This window comes from Condylostylus longicornis, unplaced genomic scaffold (assembly GCF_029603195.1).
Source record: "Condylostylus longicornis isolate FDR11 unplaced genomic scaffold, ASM2960319v2 ptg000681l, whole genome shotgun sequence".
Lineage (NCBI taxonomy): Eukaryota > Metazoa > Arthropoda > Insecta > Diptera > Dolichopodidae > Condylostylus > Condylostylus longicornis.
Genome location: NW_026578630.1, coordinates 21,242 through 30,372, shown reverse-complemented (window position 1 = coordinate 30,372; position 9,131 = coordinate 21,242). Strand labels below are relative to the sequence as shown.

General features: G+C 45.4%; 2 protein-coding genes across 2 annotated transcripts; both read right to left on the bottom strand.

Moving 5' to 3' along the window:
- Positions 1–3,621: 3,621 nt before the first annotated feature.
- LOC129617884 (NEDD8-activating enzyme E1 catalytic subunit-like) lies at positions 3,622–5,690 on the bottom strand. The gene is made up of 9 exons (XM_055532921.1): positions 5,610–5,690; positions 5,280–5,337; positions 5,118–5,223; positions 4,904–5,036; positions 4,723–4,842; positions 4,573–4,677; positions 4,344–4,451; positions 4,187–4,297; positions 3,622–4,059 (listed from the first exon to the last, which is right to left on the bottom strand). Exons 1-9 carry the CDS (start codon positions 5,688–5,690, stop codon positions 3,622–3,624), a joined length of 1,260 nt encoding a protein of 419 aa, XP_055388896.1.
- Positions 5,691–5,732: 42 nt separating this feature from the next.
- On the bottom strand, positions 5,733–8,067 carry LOC129617883 (polyadenylate-binding protein 1A-like). Its single transcript, XM_055532920.1, has 5 exons — positions 7,875–8,067; positions 7,523–7,818; positions 7,169–7,432; positions 6,785–7,072; positions 5,733–6,701 (listed from the first exon to the last, which is right to left on the bottom strand). Exons 1-5 carry the CDS (start codon positions 8,065–8,067, stop codon positions 5,733–5,735), a joined length of 2,010 nt encoding a protein of 669 aa, XP_055388895.1.
- Between the last annotated feature and the right edge of the window lie 1,064 nt (positions 8,068–9,131).

Here is a 9,131-nt window from a genome sequence, read left to right as displayed (position 1 = left end):
AAATCTTTCCGGATGATGTTTGGGGCCATGTGAACTTCCTCAAAGACATTCCAGCTGAGGCCCATTCTTCGTTGAGAGGGGAAGCTCCCACAAACCTCGAAAGAACTGAAAACTGTCTGACCCATCTTCTTGTTTTTCCGTCTGATGGAATCTGAATAAGGCGCCGCATGATGTTCACAGATTCACAAAAACATTAAAAAACGCTGTTACGATGTATTGGAGTGACCAGTCGTCTTATCAACATCTGTAATGGTTTCATTAAAAACTGCCAAATCAGTCGGTCTTAAGGTCGCATAGCGAATTGTTGAATTATTAAATAAAGAACTGACGATCAAACAACTTTTTCGTTTCCCAATCGTGTGTTCCAATCAGCACCCCTCAAAAGGTCCTCCTTCGACCCAAACACACGGTCTTTCACCCTTTGCCACCAAGTTCGTCTCTCCTCTCTTCTAACAAAATCCGGAAGTCCTGTCACTTGATCGACGTTCAGCGGAATAACAACAACAGTCATATCCTGGCGCTCCCCCACTGCTTCTCTCCCTTGCATGGCTTTGTGGTTCTCGAGCGATACACGCATTAATTCATCTGCAGCGACTTGAGCGTAATCCCGACTTTCTTCGCCATACAGATTATCGATGACATCATTCACAATTTCCACAGCCTGAAGTCTCGAGAGCATCCGACCAGAGTGCAAAGCTCTTCATACCTCCAATTCTTCGAGCGCTTCCCAAAATCCTCCAGTGCCAAGGATGAGAAAATCGTCAAACTTCGTCCTTGGAAATACTTGCACCTATCAAAGGAAGACTGAGGTGACTTCCCCAAGACGTCAGCTTACGCTGGGGAGATGGGACATGTAGGGATACTTATTGCTATTTGACATTTCCGGGAATAAACGGCCGTATTCGGGATCCTTTCACGCAAAATGAAAAACGCATCATTGATTTTCCCAAATAACTTTTTTTTTCAGCAGGTTATCCACAGAAGATTGTCAAAATGATTGCAAACGGACCTTCAATTGGAAATGGCCGAAAGCTCTGGTCGCTGGCGACATTCCCTGCGACATCGCAGTTGAATGGCAGAAAGTGAGACGCAAGATTTTACCTTAATCAAGCAATCGCGGTAGACAGTATCATACCCCAATGTTCCACACAGCCAGAAAGGAACAGCCAAGGGCCCTTGGACAGTTCTAGGAACTTCATACTGCTGGGCACATTTGAGCTGAAGCAGAATAGAATCAGACCATTCAATTGCGTCGATTCAGTACCGCGTCGTCTTCACGTCCAGCTGCCTTCACAAGATTTCTCTGTTCCCTCAGAACATTCGGACTGGAACGAGAGAAATGAAAGATAAGACGACCGCACGCAAACCAAACAGACAAGACGACCGCACGCAAACAGTGTGGAAGTCGACATAGAGTGCTTCGACGCACCGCACGCATCAGTCGCTAGTGAGCCGCCACACACCTGTGCCAGTAGTTCAGCCTGAACGGTTTTCCCTCACGAGAAATAACTAGACCGTCATCATAGCGTCAAGATTGCAAGAAATTGGATTCATCGCACCTGCTTTAGATGTTCCCAAATTTGCAATAACGATTGAGTTTGTGTCAATAAGAGCCGCAAGGACACAAGAGCCCATCTATCAAAGGAAAACCATGGGGCAGACACATAGAGACTGGCTTTGTGAAGACGTTTTATGTTGTTGATATGAAATGCTACGAAGCAATGTTGAACCTCATGAAGCCACTTACTGATAAGCCTCGAAGAAACTTCAGATCTTTGGAGCCTTGGACGATTTTCTTCAACTCGAGCTCCTTTGAACGAGAACATGCGTCAGAGCAAAACGTGGGAGGTGCTCACCAGTTCATCAAAAGCAGATGTGATTGAATCCCGAATGAGATACAACGGAGCCGCTCTGATCGACTTCTCCAGCCGTTGTGGCAAAACTTGTCGAATGTACTCAGCTGCAACAAATACGTGAATCAGAGACTTCAATCTATACGGATGCTAAACTTGCACAACTTAGGGATTCGAAGCATAACATCATCTTTCCAATCTCTATTACTGACCCATTTGCCATCCATTGTATCCATCCATCAATCCCGCATAGAAAAATTTAGTATCATCTGTCTTGATGATTTCTAGGCCGAAGCGATCAGAATGAGTTTTCTCCTGAAAGACTTGGCAAACCCCGATTGTGACTTTAGACGAAGTGCGCGGTAAACGGCCAGTGGGTCGCAACATATTCTTGATCAAGCGCTGTCTCTCTCTTCGTCGAACTTTTTTGTCTCCTACAGAAAACATTCAGAGTGAGCTGCGAAGCAATACAACATTGAGTCGAACTAGAAAAGACCGGGGTGGTACAGATTAGAGAGAGTACGACAGAATCCGCAGCACTTCGGCGTTTGTCATTTTTAGCGAGCTCACGAGGTGGTGCGGATTAGAAAGAATCCCCACCACTTCGGCGTTTGTCATTTTTTAACCAACTCACCAGGATCCGTTGAGGATCTCACCAACAACTTCATTGCTCTCGTCATGAACCCCGATTCATGCTTCTTTTCCTCTTCTATTTCTTGCAAAATCAGATCATTCAGTTTTCGTACTTCTTCCAATTCTTGCTTCTGCTTTGCAGTCAGCTGGTCAAATTCTTCATCTGGATCTTTAACAACTTTGGGGTAAGGGCTGCTTTTCTCATCACCCTGACTTGGCTTGTTGCTTCCCTCAGTTGGCTTCTGCGTTGGCTTCTGCTGTGTTGACTCATTTTTTCCTTGGGATGGTTTATTGTGTCTTATCTCGAATACCGATTCAGTGCGTGCCGGTCCTTGGCTGTCCAATTGATTCCGTGTATATTTCAAACACCCAAAAGCAACTATAGATCCAAACAAACCCCGGAAGACAAGACTCCCTGTTTTCGACCAGATATACTGCAAAATCTCCACATCGAACTCTGAGAGAGAAGCCTTATGAATCAGGTTGCCCTCAACTTCGACGCACCTTGGGATTGTTGGCGAGATTCATTCGAATCTTGACGCAACAGAGACGAAACCACTTCTCGTTGAGGGATGTTGCTTCTTGACCCCTTCGAATAAACAGGACCTTCAGAAAGCTTTTCTCCTAATATTTGCAAGCCACGACGTTGAGTGGACAGGCACCCACAAAGAGCTGCGGCCTCTCTAGGAAGCCATTTCCTCCCACGAAATAAGGTCTGCAGCATAATACGCCAGGTGAGGTTCATACATGACGTCTCTGGGACAACTGCATCATAGAAAGTGTGTTCCACAAGTTCAACGAGCTTCTCTTAGTTTGTTGAAAACACAGAACAATCGCTAAGAATAGCAAGATAATAATTCCAGCGAGTTACATCGCCATCCCTTGTTCTCATTTTCTCAAGCATCAAATACAAGATATAGCTTTAGGGGATTTGTAAGCGTTGGGTCGGTTACGAAGAGCGCATCATCTGAAACGCAGTAAAGGCGGAAGTCATAATCACTGCAGTAGAGAATGACAACGAAAGTCATCATCATTTCGAATAGCGAACATTTCTGTCGAACTTCTTTTTCATTTCCTACCAGATTTTAATTCATTGATTGCTATCAGCTGCTCCAGACTCAAGGGTAATTTGTATTCATGCTGTTGCCGTAATGCTATCGGATTCGTGATGTGCAGAATTCCTCTCTGTAGAAGATTCGAAAAAGATACAACGTGACTGTCTCTGAGACGAACTTGGGTGGAGATCGATACTCTCGAGAGTTGAAATCGAGGATCCTCTTTTAGCCGCAGCAAGAGATTCTCCAACGTCATCGACTTCGTTACATTGAGTCTCGCTACTGTCTCCCCACAAACCAAACACTCCTACATCCAGAAATTGAGTTTCATTCGAGTTCGTTCGACTCCTTACTTCGTTTTTCGCAAATGGAAATGTATACGTGTAGACTCCTGATTGACCCATATACATCAGATACGAATTCAGAACTGGACCACAATACGTTGAAATCTTCAACGCTTCAGAAACAAGCATAGCAGCGATAAGTGCGTTTGTGGAGGCAACAGCAGGAACAATCCTCTGAGAACAACAACATAGACTCGAGCATGGGATTTCTTCTACTATGAATCCAGAATCAATAACGCAAATATTGAAGGGAACTTTGACAGAACGTTGAAGCTCATTACAATCAGACAACGCTTCTTACTTTTACGACCCCCATTGTCAGCATTTCGTTCACTCCCTCGATCTTAAACATTTCTGCTCTTTCCTTGGCGAGCGCGGTGATCCATTTCAAAACTTCAGGATCGTCGAGGTCCTGTTTCAAACAACGATGAAATGCAAACGATCAGAAGCACACCTACTGCTTTCTGATCTGGGAATTGTTTGGGCCATTCAATGAGATACACATATTCAACACAATGTTCTGGAAGGCGTGGAGTCTCTGCAATCGTGCATAATGGATAAGTGGTCTGAAAACATGAGACAAGAGATGGAGTAGACTGGAATATGAAGCAAGGGGATGTCGGCAAGCAAGAAGAGGATGATTGTGATGATCCCCGAGTGGAACAGAGATGCCTCTATGGGATGTACTTTTGGAGGAAATGTCCCTAGAGAACACTCGAAGCATGAAGTCATGAACGGAAGAATCGTACGACTTTGACCTCTCAATCCTTCAGTTCCTCCATCAAAGAGAGGCTGAAGGAGAAAAGGCATCAATATCACAACGGACACTTCTCTTACAATGATTGAAGATGGATCAACATCACCAGTTAAAGGGTCACGGTCTGCCATTGAATGTAACAATGAATTGATCCAACGACGCGCGTCGATATTATCAAGTCCAGCAATGATGACATTGAACTGAAAAATCAATAAGGGGGTTAATGGAAATACGAAGTGACGTGAATGCATGTAGACTCACTCGTCTGTAGAATTCAACTGGTTTCTCTTGTATTGTCGACACGTGGGGGGATACTTGAACACCGAGATGGCTGAACCGTCTGTTAATAAACCCAGCTGCTGCAACTGCTTTTGGTTTTCCAATATCCGAGTCTCTAGAGAGTACAACACCAATAGAAGCACATCACAATAACGCAGAGCAAGGAAATAAAAAATCATAAATGCAATTTTATTACCGGAAGAGGAATTGGCGATTGAGATTAGACAGGTCGACTGTATCCATATCAATCACATCCACTCGAGAAAATCCCGAAAGAACTAAACATTTCAAAATTTCGCAACCTGACAGAATCATGCATTGGTAATAGGCGACTCAAGCCCGATGTCAACAATCTCACCCAGACCACCAGCCCCAATGACAAGAACATTAGCTTCATTGTGGAGATACTGAAATGTCTGGAAAAGACAGAACGGGATTTCCTTCTCCGAATCATCTCTCTATCTGCTTTCCTCTCCTGCGTCTCCGAATCCATCCGCGACAAACTTGTGATTAACAGATAAAAACTTTTTCAGAACTCCGAACTTTTCCTCACAGGCTGCAACGTAATTCAAAAATATGCTTCCTTACAAAACCGCTTACACATAGTTGATGCCATCAAGGTTGTTTAATTCTATCCCCAACTCGAGGTACCCCATCCAGTGCGACAGGAGCCCCACCAGATATGTGCCGTTATTTGTGTTCTTGCTAAGGAGTCCAACCGTGAAGTTCGTAATGTTTGTGTTCCCCTTGTCTTAAATGACAAAATCATTATAGTCACGTACGAGATGGACAAAGGTGCACAAAAGTCTCTTTAAGCTGCTGGATTAACGACGGGCGGTTGAGATGAAGGAGGGACCGCTTGGTGTCGATGAAGCACACCAAGCGCCTCGTCCACCTTGGCTTGGAGTTGCGTCTCTGACTCAAGAAGCGACAGCAATTCTGCGTTGTCCATCTCGAGCATCATTCCAGTAATTTTTCCCGCAAGCTCTGGCTGATGTTTTGAAACTAATGGGAAAAGCTTCTCCCCTAACATCTGCTTCTGCATGCGCGGATGAGCTGCTGCGAGAGATTGAGCGGACAGCAAGTCTCCAGATTCGCCAAGGGAATCAGAAACAAGAGGCTGTTGGTTGGAGACGGATTGATTCGGGGCCATCTGTGGGAAATCACGGTTACGAGCTTGGGGAGTGAACTTAAAACTCGGTTGGCCACCCATGGAGCCTTGAGGTCCCATTCGTGGTCGCGGTCCCATTCCTCCACGCATCGGTAGGCTCGAGCCAGGCGGGTTGGTCATTCCACCCATTGGACCCATTGGGTGATAAGGGTAAGCCGCATTCGACATCTGGGGATTGTAGGGTCGCGGTCCTTGATTCCTCCAACCCAGATTTCCGCTATTTGGTGGTGCCATACCAGGGCCACCCACCGGACGCTGAGACGACATTGGACCTTGCGCTCCGCCATAGTACATCGGTGGGCCATATGGGTGCATCATTTGGGGCATTTGGGATCCTCCGCTCATCATTGGGGCAGACGACCGAGTGGTACGGAAGCGATGCTGCAGGCGTGCAATTCGATGATCCCGCTTTTCAGCAAGACCGACGTAAAGAGGCTTTCCCATGAAGATCTTGAGATGCATCGCAGTGACCGCTTTCGTCGCATCTTCCGGGAAAGCGAAACAAACGAACCCGAAGCCCTTCGAGACACCGGCCTCGTCCCGCATGACTTTTGCAGAGGTGACTGTTCCATACTTGGAAAATGCCTCACGAAGTGCATCGTCAATCACCTGCGACAAAACAGCAACAAACATGATTTTAGATAACACGGAAGAAAAGATGCAGAGGTGACAGACTCAATACGAAGCCTTACTTGGTCGTCGAGATTCTTGACGTACAAATTGACGCCCGATTGTTTTTGTTTTTCTGCATTATTGGTGGTGAATTGTTCCTTCAATAGTGCTATACGTTCTGCCTTTGTCATTGCTCGTTGGACGTATAAACGGCTGGTGTCTTCAGTGTCCTTGCTGGAGTCTGATTTCGCATCATCATCCACGGGTTTCTTCTCGTCTTCCGCGGATTCCTCAGTTGCGGCATCCGGTTTCGTTTCAGTCTTCTTTGGTACATCGTTCGGCTTATCGTCGCTTTGGTCAGAAGCGATCTATAAACATACAAGAGTGACAACATTTACAACATTCCACATTATTGATATCCCACAATACATGGTATCACAAAGACATACTCCGTCATCCGAGGCTTTTTTTCCATGAATTTCATTGACTGCAGCCCTGGCAGCATCACAGCTCTCGTAGTTGACGAAACCAAATCGACGCCCTTTGTTATCAGTTGTGATTGCTAAGCTTGTTATCTCTCCGAAAGGACTAAAAACGGTTCGAAGAATATCTTCGGTCCAAACTTCGGGAAAATGTTTAACATAAAGATTGGTAAACGTTTCGGACCGCGTCGTTAGACGTTCATTGCGTCTTTTGAAAGGTCCAACATAGACATGCTTACTCCCGATCTGTTGACGGAACCGAATTTGTGTGATTGAGAAATTGGAAACAGTATTTAATGGAGCAACACTATTTAATCACATTCACATCACACGCACCAGCATTCCATTGACCTTTTCAATTGCCGCTTTGGCAGATTCTTCTCCTTCATAGTGAACGAATCCATACCCCCGCGATTTTCCATATTCATCAGTCGCTACTTTGCAAGAAAGTATGTTACCGAAGAGAGAAAAAGTGTCGTAAAGGGATTTGTTATCAATGGACTTGTCAAGATTTTTGACGAAAATATTCCCAGCTCCTGATTTTCGCAAGGAAGGATCGCGATGACTCCACATAATTCGACAGGGGACACCCTTGACTGTGGTGAAGTTCAACGTGTCAAGAGCACGTTCAGCTGTGAACGGAGAACAGGAACCCAATGCAGCAAGACCAAAAACACACGAGACTTACCGTCATTGATGTTGTGATAATTGACGTAAGCATAGCCCAGCGACTTGCGGGAGCCAGATTCGCGGCAAACGCGGATTGACGCTACCGGACCGATTGCGTTGAAGATTTCAAAAAGCATCGTTTCGTTGACCTCAGGGGCCAAATCACCGACGTAGAGGGACGCCGATGCGTATTGTGGTTGAGCTGCAGCCATGGTGACAAAGATAGGACCGACAAAGCTGTTAGAAAAAATTCAGTGCTGAGAAAAAAGGTCGTTACGGAAGGCGTTGTTGCTGCTCGAAGTCGTGTTGTAATGCGGTATCTCTCTGATGCCGAATAACGTTGGCTTATCTTCCTCGTCGATGAATGATGCGAATTTCAACACGGAACTTTTTTTGGTAAGGATTCTCGAATCCTCTTTTTATTAATTTTTCGATTTTTTTTTGGTTTCAGAGCGTGAGGCAGCAGCTTCACAACTCGACCGTTTGGATTTTCCAGCCACGAACTCTTATCGAGAGGCTTCGAGCCCAATGACGTCTGGAATGGGACTATTCTGTTTGCTTTTGCCTTGTTTGTTGTGCTGCTACTCTGTCCCAATTATGGAAATGGAACAGTCGCGACACACATGCAACCTGATCAAACATTTAAAAAATTCTCGAAAATTAAACGATTAGAGAACGAGAGAGAAACGCGAAAAACAGTCCGTCTTTCTTTTATATATATCAGAGGGAAAAATCGTGACGAAAATCAGAAAGTAACGAAACTCATTTAACCTTCACTTCTTCCTCCGCTTTCGGCTTTCACTTCCCTCCTCGATTTTGCGTTTCCTTTTTGCTGCATTTATCGATTCGTTTGCAGTTTCCTTCTCCATCAGCGAGTATTGGTGCATAAGTGACGCAATCACGCCGTCCGGTGGCCTAAAAAAGCGGCTTTGATAGACACTCAGCACGATTGTTTCATCACTTACAATGCCTGACATTCATGGCACTTCAGGTCTGGGTGCTTGGATAGAACATCCCATGATTGTGAACTGTTGAATTCCATCCAGCAATCACGACACATGCAAACCGCACAAGCAGATAACTCGAGATTCTCCAAAGGGGTGATTGCTAAAGAGGTTGGCGGTTGGGACGAGATTTCGCTGTGCTGATCGCTGAAGCTGTTCCTTCGACTCACTGCTCCTGTCGCTGGGACGGAGGAAGTGAGGAGCACGAGTTGTCGCACCACATTCCCTGAGACGAAAAAAGATGCATAAGAAGATTAGACTCTAGCAGGAAA

Coding starts and splice junctions, on each gene's coding strand:
- LOC129617884 (XM_055532921.1), bottom strand. CDS start 5,690: ATGATTTTGTCATTTAAGACAAGGGGAACACAAACATTACGAACTTCA. Junction 5,037..5,117: donor AATCGCCAATTCCTCTTCCG/GTAATAAAATTG, acceptor TGTACTCTCTAG/AGACTCGGATATTGGAAAAC. Junction 4,843..4,903: donor CAGTTGAATTCTACAGACGA/GTGAGTCTACAT, acceptor TTGATTTTTCAG/TTCAATGTCATCATTGCTGG.
- LOC129617883 (XM_055532920.1), bottom strand. CDS start 8,067: ATGGCTGCAGCTCAACCACAATACGCATCGGCGTCCCTCTACGTCGGT. Junction 7,433..7,522: donor AAAAGGTCAATGGAATGCTG/GTGCGTGTGATG, acceptor TTCCGTCAACAG/ATCGGGAGTAAGCATGTCTA. Junction 7,073..7,168: donor ATGAAATTCATGGAAAAAAA/GCCTCGGATGAC, acceptor GTATGTTTATAG/ATCGCTTCTGACCAAAGCGA.